General features: G+C 35.0%; 1 protein-coding gene across 3 annotated transcripts in view; it reads left to right on the forward strand.

Annotated features, from left to right (window-relative positions):
* LOC114048502 (liver carboxylesterase 1-like) overlaps positions 1 to 12332 on the forward strand; it is a 79524-nt gene that overhangs the window by 52135 nt on the left and 15057 nt on the right. For 2 of the 3 annotated variants that reach the window (XM_027869448.1, XM_027869450.1), the window contains 5 exons: positions 2626 to 2766; positions 3977 to 4057; positions 5228 to 5375; positions 6096 to 6227; positions 10174 to 10246. In XM_027869448.1, the coding sequence (XP_027725249.1) occupies positions 2626 to 2766; positions 3977 to 4057; positions 5228 to 5375; positions 6096 to 6227; positions 10174 to 10246 (575 nt within the window). The remainder of the gene's footprint in view (positions 1 to 2625; positions 2767 to 3976; positions 4058 to 5227; positions 5376 to 6095; positions 6228 to 10173; positions 10247 to 12332) is intronic. The other variant, XM_027869449.1, reaches the window with a different exon arrangement.

The raw sequence follows: 12332 nt of genomic DNA on the forward strand, positions 1-12332 counted from the left end.
TAAACTCTATCTATAGCATTCCTATCATCTCCAAATATAGAAACCCCGTGAAAAATGTCTGATAAACTAAGATGATTGGTCATCTTAATGTGGCCATGATGGATGTTTTATCAGCTCTTCGTTTGTTAACCATCTCCTTAATAATCCATTCTAGAATTTCTCAAGGAATGGAAATCATTCTCATTGTCCTATAATTTGCAGTTCTTTTCCATTTATTAAAAAAAATAGGACTACCTTTTCACTTCTCTAGTTCTACAATACCTCTCCTATTATCCCCAAACTTTCAAATATCACTAACAATGGCTTAGCGATCTGATATTCTAGTTCTTTCAGTACCCAGTGTTATTGTTCTTAGGGACCAGATTTTTTCACTTTGTTAGGGGTAGTAGCCAAATGTTCTCTTACTTTCTCTTTATTTCTCTCCAGTACTTTTCTCAGTATTCTTTCACTATTAGCCATCTTTTTCTGCCATTTTTAGTGCAAAGGTCATTCTCCTTGGCAGAGAAAACAAAAGGAAAACAATAATTAAATACCCTTTCCCTCTATTTTTAGTTATTATCATCCCAACCACTCTAAGCAGCTGTTCTAGCCATCTTCTAATTCCTCCCTTCCCTGGTGTAGCTTCAAATACCTGCTTAGTTATTTATACTTTTCTTCACTGGCCTTAGCTTCTTATAAACTTTATCACCTTTGAAACCATTTTTTGTTCTGAAGACCATAGCAAATTACTTGCTATATTACTCCTATTACCTGATCTTGCTTTTACTTCTTTACACATTAAAAAAAAAAAAACAACTCAAAATTACTAGTGTTTCTCTGTGTATCCACATCATCTCTTCAAGTATCTTCAATTTTTTTCTACTCATTGGTTTTGCCTCTCTTTGTATATTTAGAATTTTATTACTGAGGGTATCTCATACTTTCTGGACTAAGGTCCCCTGTAGAATTTTAGTTTCTACCTATGTTTCTTTTTTAATTTATTGAATAAAATAAGCATTTCCATAATATCATATAATAACAAAGATTGCACATCAAATTGCAGATCTATCATGTACAACTTGATATTCCTTTTAAATACATAATAGAATTATCATGCAAATTTCTTTTTTCCCCCTTTTTTTCTCCCATCCTTCTCCCAGAGATGACTATCATTAGACACAATTATGTATACAGACATGCACAGATGTAAAATCATTCTATACAAAATTTGGAGTTTTTATAGGCCTACTCCAAGAAGCTTCATTTACAGAGGCAAAACTTACAATAGTGAGATGGTTATAGACTCTCTGCATTTTGCCATGGGTAGACCACACCTAGAGCACTTTGTTCACTTCTAGGAATGATCATTTATTAGGAAAATCAACAAACCCAAGATTTTTTTCAGAGAAGGGCATCCAGGATGGTGAAGGTCCTCTAGCTTATACCACAGAGATTTGGATTAAGGAATGGTCAGCCTAGAAAAGGAAATACTCAGGACAATTATGGTAGCTGTGTTCAAGTAGTTTATGGGCTCTCTGGTGGGAGAGCATTTTTTTTTTTTAGTTTGACCCCATAGACCACATCTAAGAGCAGTGGGAAGAAGATGCAGAGGCACCTTTAAGCTTGACATAAAAGAAAATTACTTAATAATTAGGACTATTCAAAAGTGCAATTAGCTGGTTGCAAATGTAATGAATTCCCCCTCATTGGAAGTATTCTGATGACTCCTGGATGGGCATTTGTTGGATTTGTTATAAAGGACATACCAGTTAAAGTATGCATTTGATTAGATAACATCTTCACTCTTATTACAAATGCTCAGCTCTGAGATTTTATAACTCTGTGGCAGGACAGACAGAACAATTAGAATGCAATGCACACTTGGTTGATTAAATTTTAGGTAATATACGAATGCTATGACACCAGATCATTATTGTGTGTTTTGTTTTTAATTTCCTCATAATCCTGTGAGGTACATAATACAAGGATCATCTTGTTTTAGAGATGAGGAAATTGAGATTTAAAGAGAATAAATGATATGTCCATGTGAGTTGGCTGGAAATGTTGGGGTCATGGATCAAATTTTAGCCTTCTCACTTCAAGTTGAGGGTTTTTTTTCCACATCCAAATAAATGTTAAGTAGCTTTCAAAGAGAGAGAAATCCATGTAAACTAGAATAAGCAGGGAAGGCTTTATGGCATAAGTGGCACTTAAACTTGACCTTGAAAAGAAGAGGAAACAATGTATTATCATCCAATAATTACTTCACCCCATACAGAGTCAAGATAACACTTTATAAAGGATGAGTTTTAATACACCTGTCCTTTCCCACATACAAGCTGCTTCTCATACTATCTACTAAACTGACTTTATATATGTTCTGATCCATTGTGTTGAAATCAATTGTAAAAAAGTCAAAAGTAATTGACCAAGAAATAATTAATTCATTGGCAAATTAAAGACATTGTCTATCAATATCCTTGTGATTTGGACAACCAGAGTAAAGTTGCAAGTCCTTTTCACTGCTGACCTCACCAAAGGATGCTATGACTCTGTCCCTCCATAAACAATAGAGAAATAATATAAAAATGAAATTATTCTGGGTCAGGGAAAGAAACTGACTATGTTACTATTTTTTTCTCCCAGAAATTTCTCTTCCTACCTGCAGTTGTGGATGGAGTATTTTTCCCCAGAAGTCCCAAGAAGCTCTTGGCTGAAAAGAAGTTCAAGCGCATTCCCTACATCATGGGAATCACCAGCCATGAATTTGGTTGGTTTCTTCCAAATGTAAGAGCATTGTATTTCTTCTGGAATCTTGTCTTCTCCTTATCTCTCTAGAACCAAGAATTCATCCACCCCAGTTAAATCTTCAGTGTGCTTGGCCTTCTCCGAAGAGTTGGTTTACTGTTGATTCTGGGTTAACAACCCTGCACTTCTCTCCCCTGGGACAGGACTCCATTTCCAAGGAAATATTCTAGGCAATTGCTATATTGTTGCAGAGGCAAAGCTGGTCATCTACCACTCTCACACCCACAGAATCTTAGAACATTGGAGCCGAAAGACATGAAGTCCAAACCTCTCATCTTTCAAATTAAAAAACTAAGGTCCATAGAAAAGAAGAGATTGTTTCAGGGTGATTCAGTGTCTATGATAACAGGACAAAGCTTAGAGCTCATGTCTTTTTTCACTTGGTGTCCCTCCTTACCCCATAAGGAATGCTGTGCCTTTATCCTTCCTAGAATTTTCTTCCCAATAAAATTAGAGAGGTTTTGTATGAAATCCTGGGTTTGACTCTTCCCATCTCCACAAATGTGGAACCAATATGGTATTGTGGGAAGAGCATCTGATCTAGGATCTGCACACATGGGTTTGAATCCTGGCTCTGATACTCACTACTAATATGACTTTGCACAAGTCACTTATTGCTCTTCTGTGAACTTCAGTTTTGTTTTTTTTTTTTTTTTATCTGTAAAATGAGTTGGTTGGACTAGATTTAGGAGTCTTTCAGCTAACTCATTCAGACATAAGTGATAGCTATATTCATATATAAATGGTTCAAAATTACCTCAACAAATGCCATCTGCATATTAACAAGGAGAATTCTAGTAATCTAAAGGAATGTGGTTCTCATCTCATCTCCTTTCAGGTCTGATTTCTAGGTAAGCTATAATGGTTAAGAATCTAGAAACTTATAATTGGCCAACCCTCTAAGTACTATGGGAATCCCAGTTTCAATGGATGCTTCTGACTGCTGGGTAGATGTGGGGCCTGTCCTTTTCAGGATTTGAGAAATATTTTTGTAATCTTTTTTATTCTTGTGATGTCCTGGAACACTTTGTAAGTCATGTTAATCTATTGAATTAATCAAACTCATTAGAAAACTTTACTTCAAAGCTAAAAGTAGAATAAAAACATTTTCCTTATTTGTATCATTTAGACAACTTTTCTTTTCCCATTAACCGTTAACGTGTTGTGTAAAATTTCATTTTTTGTGCAGATTCTGGGATATCCTATATTAGAGGATGAACTGGAGCAAGCAAAGGCCACGGAACTATTATGGCATTCTTACCCACTTCTTGTAAGAAACCTAGACCCATCAAATATCTAGGATGGAATCTTAAAGCCCATCTAGTTTAATGTCCTCATTTGATAATCAGAGAAAATTGAGGCCCAGAGAAGGGAAACAGTTTCCCAAAAGTCAGACATCTAGTCTGTGGCAGAGCTAGGACTTAAACCCATGTCTCCTGATGCCCATTCCAGTATAATTTCCACTGCAACATTATGTTTTCAATCCCAGAGAAAGCAATCAAAGAACAAAGTAGTTTAACTTGGAATTGTCTCCTTGGGTTAGAAAATGGAAACCTTTGATGTGGTCCTTCCACCTCTATGGTAAAGACCAATGAGAGAATGCATGAAGTGAATTTATCACATCTTCTCTACCCAACAACTCCACCAATTTGGGAATATTCTTGTCCACCTTGCAGGCAGTGCAATAGCATATTATTTATACCTTTCTTAGGCATTTATCCAAATATACTTTACATTATGCTTATGTGTGTCACTGTTTTAACCCCTTAGATTATGAACTCTGTGAAGGCAGTATGGGGGTAGTACTTGATCCATGATTTTATTGGTAGGGGATAATGCTAATAAGGAAAATTCTTCTACCAATTCAGGTTCACAACTTCTCTGCAGTTTATAGTCTTGGAGGAAATCCTAGAGCACTGAGAAGTTAAATAATTTGCACAATCACATAGCCAATATGTGACAGTTTCAGGATTTGAACCAGATCTTTATGGTTCGTAGCCCAACTCTCCATCTACTGTGTCACACTGAAGGAATTTGTCTAATTCATCTTTATATTCTGCAAAATGTCTAGCAAAGAGACCTAACACAAAGTAATAATCCTTCAAATAGTCATATTTTCTCAAATTTTAGTAATTTATTCCATAAATCATGATTTTAGATGAAACAGTTCTGAAGAAGTTAATCTAACAAGCAATATTATAAATGGATGATTTGCTTGAAGAATTTTAGCTGAGTTTCATAACATATTGAAGCTTGTTTATAATGCAATGACAATGTTATTGTGAGAAATTCTACTTGTGGCAACATTAAATAAGACATCAAGACAATTAAGAGATAAGCTAATAGGTGGATGGATAGATTAATTGATAGATAAAGAAAAAAGAAATGAAAGAATGAATATTCCATCACTTTTCACTTCTTGCTTCATTGGCCATTACAGAAAATCCCCAAAGAACTTACTCCAATGATAACTGAAGAGTATCTTGGAGGGACAGATGACCCTGTCAAAAAGAAAAGCCTATTTCTGGAAATGCTAGGAGACTTGACATTTTGGATCCCAACTGTGATTTTAGGTCAACTTAACAGGGGTGAGTTTTGAGGGAATATGAGGGAAGGGGGTGGTGATAAAGCCAGGGATATCCCTTTTAGCTTTTAGTCAAAGATATCAGATGATTCTGGAGTTACTTTGGAAAGACTCTACCTAGAGACAGATTAGATAGCTGCCTATGTAATGAAAAGAGTACTGGGTTTTGAAGACTAAGGTTCAAATTTTTCCTACATGAAAAGAAAATGTATAGTACAAAGACATGAAATATGATGGAGACAGATTTTGAGTAGATACCATTATTCAGTCTGCTGATTTGTTGGTCAGCTGGGAAGGGCAGTATGATGATGGCACCTGTTGCATGGAAATCTAGATTGAGCTGCCTTTATTAAGCTGAAACTGGATATCTATATATTTGGCATGATACCAAAGGGATTTACATATGAGATAGAAGATCATACAAGATGATCTCTATGTTTGTAGCCAATTCTAATTTTCTATGATCAGGAAGGCAGATTCAATGAACTACCATAGGATAGACAGTAATCTTAGGAGAAAAAACACACCTCCTTTCATTTTGGCCATCATTCTGTACACTTCTCTTGGTACCTCTACTTATATTAGGTTCCCAGGACCTATGTTTTCCAATTGTTTAAAATAATGTCTCAGAATATAATCTTTTTTTAGCTTTCCAAAGATTATCCAGAATGGTCCATTTGTGATAAGGGACTCATGAATTCTCCTCCATTTTCTTTCCTTTCAGATTCAGGTGCACCCACTTACTTGTATGAATTTCAACATCGGTCAAGTGTTTGGGGAAACTTGAAACCAGCAACAGTCAAGGCAGACCATGGGGATGACATTTTTTCTGTCTTTGGATCTCCATTTTTAAGAGGTAATGAATCTTTGCTTGCTACAAAAGCTTCACTAAAATGTTACCTTTTGGCCATTTTTGAAAGGTAATTTTTAGTCCTTACATATGTTCAACTTCTTTAGGTTATTGAAGTGCCTTTCTATTATTATCTCATTTGGTTCTCACAACACCTCTGTGGGGTAAAAAGGATGATGTATTATCTCCAAAATATAGAGATTCCTGTGTCACAGAGAGTGAAATTACTTACCCCAGATTCATGATGGATCTGGAACTAGAACAAACATCTCTGTTTTCCAGCCTCAGACTTATACTAAGGTCAATTCCCTAAAACTCAAGTGTCACAACTGAACCAAGACATTTTCTTTCCCTGAGGAAGTGATGCTAGACCACATTGACAGTAGCATGGTGATTAGGATAAAAGATCTGATAGTCCTGCTTTACTCACTCCTGGTCAGACTATATCTGTTATATCCTGTTCAGTTCTTGGCAGCACCATTTAGAGAGTACATTGACAACATAGAGAACATCAAAAGTAGAGTAACCAGATTGGGGAGGTCATTTAAGACCATGCCATTTGAGAATAGTTAAAGAATCAGTCAATGTTTACTTTGAAGGGGAGAAGACTTTGCAAGCAAATGATGGAAAGCTATTTTCAAGAACATATAGTAAAAGGTTATAATATGTGATTAGATTTGCTCTGCTTGGGTAGAACCAAATGCAATGGATAATATAACAAAAAAATTGGCTACCTGAATGCATTCCTGTTCTGTCTCTTAAGGTAATGAGTTATTCATCACCAAAAGTCTTCAATCAGAGTTTAGATGACCACTTATTAGGACATCAAGGTTTTTCCTGTTCTGAATGAGTTGGATTAGATTGAATCTGAGATCCTTTCTAGCTCTGAGATTCTCTTATGATGAGCAGTGGAGAATGCCACAATTATTCCAGATAGTTCTACTCCAGGAGTTTGATTCTCTTTGATGGCTCCTCTGCTTTCAAAGATACTGGCAATGAGGTCAGGAGAGCAAATGATGACATACTTTTGAAGAATCTCTGTGCTTCAAAGTCAAAAAAACCATCAGTGCCCTCAGATTTCATGACATGAGCATTTGACTTCCTCTCCTTCCATCTTGAAACTTTTGCCTTGCTACTTTCCCCTAGTTTTCTATCCAAGTACAGTGCTGTCCAAGGAAAATGTACAAAAAAAGTGCACTGTTCAATGTAAAGGATAGGAAGTCTGGAGGAAGAGAGGACTCCCAACTGGAAATAACAAAAGAGAGTGGAGGAGAGAGGATGAATTAAGGGAAAATGGGAGAAATATTTGGGAACTTTTTAAAACACGCAATCGGATTTTGCAAGTAGAATTATATAAAACATTGAAGAGGTGACAGGAGAAGATTCCACTCAAACTTCATTTTCACATACACTAGTCAAAGGTGAGAAGAACACACAAGAATTTGGTGTAGCAAAACATTCAATTCCACAAGGATATAGATAGGAACAGGAAGAGGGAAAGTATAATAAAAAAAAAAGGGATAGTATATTGAGGGAAAGATTAGTCATAAGCAAAAGAAACCTTAAGCTTAGAGAGATGATATTGAAGAATAAGTTAGAACAAGGGAAAAAGCAAACTAACTTGAAATGAACAGAAAAAGAAGAGAATGCAGAAGAAAAATATAAGAAAATAGAATGGGAGCGGGATACGCAATTAGCTATAATAGTTTTGAATGTGAATGGGATGAACTCACCTGCAACACATAAGAATTTAGCAGGAATCTGAAAGCAAAATCCAACAATAGTTGTTTAAAAGAACATTTGAAACAGAAAGACTAACACAGTTAAAATAAGGCATTGGACAAAATCTATTATGCATCAACAGTCAGGAGTGGGGGACCTGCGGCCTCAAGATCACCTGTGGCCCTGTAAGTCCTTAAGTGTGACCCTTTGACTGAATCCAAACTTCACAACAAATCCCCTTAATAAAAGCATTTGTTCTGCAAAACTTGAAGTCAGTCAAAAGGCCATACCCAAGGACCTAGAAGGCCACATGTGACCTCGATGCCATAGGTTCCCCACCCCAGCCAGATGAATGCCACACACACAAACATACACATACACAAACACACATGCATACAAACACATGAAAAACAGAGGTAGCAGTTATGATCTCTTACAAGGCAATGGCAAAGATATAGTTGAGATGAAGAAAAGTACATTTTGCTGAAAAGTAACATATACAATGAATTTTTTTCTACATTTAAAGTATGAACCCAATATCAAAGCTCATACATTCTTAAAGTGAAAACCAAATGAATTATAAAGATAAATAGACAGTAAAACTATAATACTGGGAGATATCAATTTACCTCTATCAGCCCTATACAAATTTAAGCAAAAAATTAAGAAAGAAGTTAAAACATGAACAGAATTTTAGAAAAATTAGATGTGATAGAATTTTAATGAATATTAAAAGGCTATTCACAGCTTTACAAAAATTTATCATATCTTAGGACATAAAACTTCACAAACAAATACTGAAAAAGCAAAAATATTTTAAATATCCTTTATTGATCATAGTGCAATACTATTATATTAAATACAGAATCATGGATAGAATTATTCGAATCAACTGGATACTATGTAAGTTAAACCTAAACAATTGTTGAGTCAATGAACAAATTATAGAAATGATTGGAAATTTTATTAAAAACAATGACATCAGTGAGACAACATACCAAAACTTTTAATATTGAGTCAAAGTAATTTTTTTTTGCTTTTTGGTGAGGCAATCAGGGTTAAGTGACATGCCCAGGGTCACACAGATAGTAAGTGTTAAGTATCTGAGGCTGGATTTGAACTCAGGTCCTTCTGGCTCCAAGGCCAGAGCTCTATTCACTGTGCCACCTAGCTGCCCCAAGTTAAAGTAAGTTTGGAAGGAAATTTATATGTCTAACCACTTTTATTAATAATAAATGAAACAAATCAGTGAATTGACAATGCAACTAGAATACTAGAAAACTAGACAAAATTAAAATCTCAAGTAAGTACTAAAATAAGAATATGAACATTTAAAAAAAGTAAAAATAAAAACTAAGATATTTAATTGATATTGCATAAAAGTATAATAAAAATTTTTGCACAAACATCTGAAAAAATTAAGACTAAAGGGCAAATAATTAACTGGAAAAGAAACCTTTGAGGCAAATTACCCTGACAAATTTTTCATTTCCAAGATACATAAAAAAATCAATTAAAATTTATGAGAAAAGAGTCCATTCTCCTATAGATAAAGGGTCTAAGGATATGAACAGACAATTCTCAGGGGAAGAAGCCTAGGCTATTTTTAACCACATGAAATAATGTGCCAAATCACTACTAGTTAGATAAAGGCAAATTAAAGTAATTCTGAGACTCTACCTCACAGTCATTTAAGTGGCAAAAATGACACAAAATGAAAAGAGAAAGGATAAAGAAGGGAATTTAGTAAATGGATGTATGTGTATTGTTACTGAACTTGTGGATACATACAACCAATCTGGAAAACAGTATGAATTATTAAAAATAATTTCTGTTTGCCTATGCATATTTCTTAAAAAGAAATTTGCTCCTCCTTTTCCCAATGGGGTGGCATTTAATAGGGAGAAAAAAAATACAAATTTGTTAATTTTTTTAAAAAGAGAAATATGTATGTGGTGAGAGCAGTGGGGTTGCTACAGATGTAATATGTTGAATGAACTTTTACTGTATTAATGTTTTTGCTAAACTGTTTTAATATTACAAGGGGCTTCTCAATAAGCCAGAATAATTTGTAAATGTTGGAAGGTAAAAACAAAACATGAATCTATCTTTTAAAGGAAACAAGTTGTGAAAGCAAAGCAAAGTGGAGTGGGCACTGAAGATAAACTTCACAGTTCTGTTCTTTAACATATACTAGTCACATTCTGATATCTGTAATTCTCATTTTCAGATGGTTCCCCAAAAGAGGAGAAGCAACTTAGCAGGATGGTGATGAAATATTGGGCAAACTTTGCCCGGAATGGGTAAGACTAGTAATGAAGAGGGAAATATTTTTCAAAGAATTATTGATACATTTTATTTTTACATCATCTACATTTCCTAATTTATCTCTCCTTTTCCCCCTCTTACAAATATCCTCCTTTATAGCAAAGAATCAAAAAGGAGAAATGTTTTTTAGCAAAATTAGCCAACATATCAACCATATCTGACATTTGATGAAGAATTTCATACTCATGTTCCCTCACTTCTACAAAGAATGGAGAGAAGTACATTCTCATCTCTTCTTTGGACTAAGGATTCAGTTTCATATTGTTCATATGGTCATTACTCTTTCCATTTACATTGTTGAAGTTATTGTGCATATAATTTTGCATAATTTTATGTCTTTCTACTTTATGTACATTTATCATATTTTTATTTCTTATAGCTCATTAATATTCCATTCCATTCCATTCAAATAATGCAATATATTCAGGTATTCTCCAATTGATTTCAAAATATGGACTTTCCCATCTAGGCCTTTACTACTACAAAAGTGCTTCTATAAACATTTAGATGTATGTAGGACACTTATCTTTACCACTGATCTTTTTTTTCTTTTTTTTTTTTTGGTTAGGCAATGGGGTTAAGTGACTTGTCCAGGGTCAACAGCTAATAAGTTTTATGTGTCTGAGGTCGGATTTGAATGCAGGTCCTCCTGAATTCAGGGATAGTGCTCTATCCATTGTGCCACCTAGCTGCTCTTACCACTAACCTTCTTGGAGCATGTGTCTAAGAATAAGGTTCTGAGTCAATGGATATGGACATTTAACTCCTGTTATTTCTGTTTCCTGAATGGATGAGCTAATTCATTATTTGCTCAATAGTGAATTAGTTTGGCTATCCTTCCACAACTTTGTTTAGTCCAACATTGAGTATTCTCTTTTGTCATCTTTCCAGTTTGCTGGGTATCAGGTGAAATATCAGGGTTGCATGATTGTATTTCTCTTTTTTACTAAATTTGTTAAAAATTTTCAGTTCCTAATTTTCTCATTTCTACTTTTCCTCTTCCACACATAAAGAAAGCAAAAACCTCAAAACTCATTGCAATGTAGAATTAAGTAAAACAAAATCCTGCATTAACCACATCCCAAAAAATGATGTCTCAATTTTCAGTATGGCTTCATCCCTTCTTTAACTGGAGATGAGTACCATGTTTCATCATGCATCCTCTGGAATTATGGCTCATTCTTGTGTTAATAAGAATTCCCAAATCATTCAAAGATGTTTGTCTTTGCAATATTATTATTATGTACATTTTCTCTAGGTTCTACTGTGTTTACTTTGTATTTGTTCATACAAGTCTTCTCAGACTTTTTTGAAACTGTCTCCAGCATTTCTTGCAATGTAATATTACTCCATCACATTCACGTACCATAACTTGTTTCACTATTCCCCAATTAAGAGCACTCCCTCAGTTTCCAATTTTTTGCCATCATGAAAAGAGCTGATATATATATTTTTTAACAAGTGTTTTTAAAACTTTGGATTACAAATTTTCTCCCTTCCTCCCTCCCCACCCGCCCTCATTAAAAAGGTAAGTGTATCAATACAGGTTATAGATATGTAGTCATGCAAAACACTTCCAGAGTAGTCATGTTGTGAAAAACTGAGTCTATTTCCCTTCATCTTATCCTACCCCCTTTATTCTATTCTCTCTTTTGACCCTGTCCCTCCTCAGAAGTGTTTGCTTTTGATTATCCCCTCCCCCAATCTGCCCTCCCCTCTATCATCACCCTGCTCTCTTGGCCTCTTCCCCCCCAATTTTCCTATAAGTTAAGATATATGTCCATACCCCATTGTGCATGGGGTATAAGAATAAGATTCACTTATTCCATCTCACCTTCCCCCCTTTCTGCTCCACTGTAAAAGCCTTTTCTTGTCTGTTTCATGTAAGATAACTTAGCCCATGCTACTTCTCCCTTTCTCCTTCTCCCAGTATAGTCCTCTCTCACCCCTTAATTTTATTTTCCAGATATCACCCCCTCATCATCAACTCACCCTGTGCCCTCTATCTATCTATCTATCTATCTATCTATCTATCTATCTATCTATCTATCTATCTATCTA

Source organism: Vombatus ursinus, unplaced genomic scaffold (assembly GCF_900497805.2).
Source record: "Vombatus ursinus unplaced genomic scaffold, bare-nosed wombat genome assembly UNPS02014793.1, whole genome shotgun sequence".
In the NCBI taxonomy this organism is placed as follows: Eukaryota; Metazoa; Chordata; class Mammalia; order Diprotodontia; family Vombatidae; genus Vombatus; species Vombatus ursinus.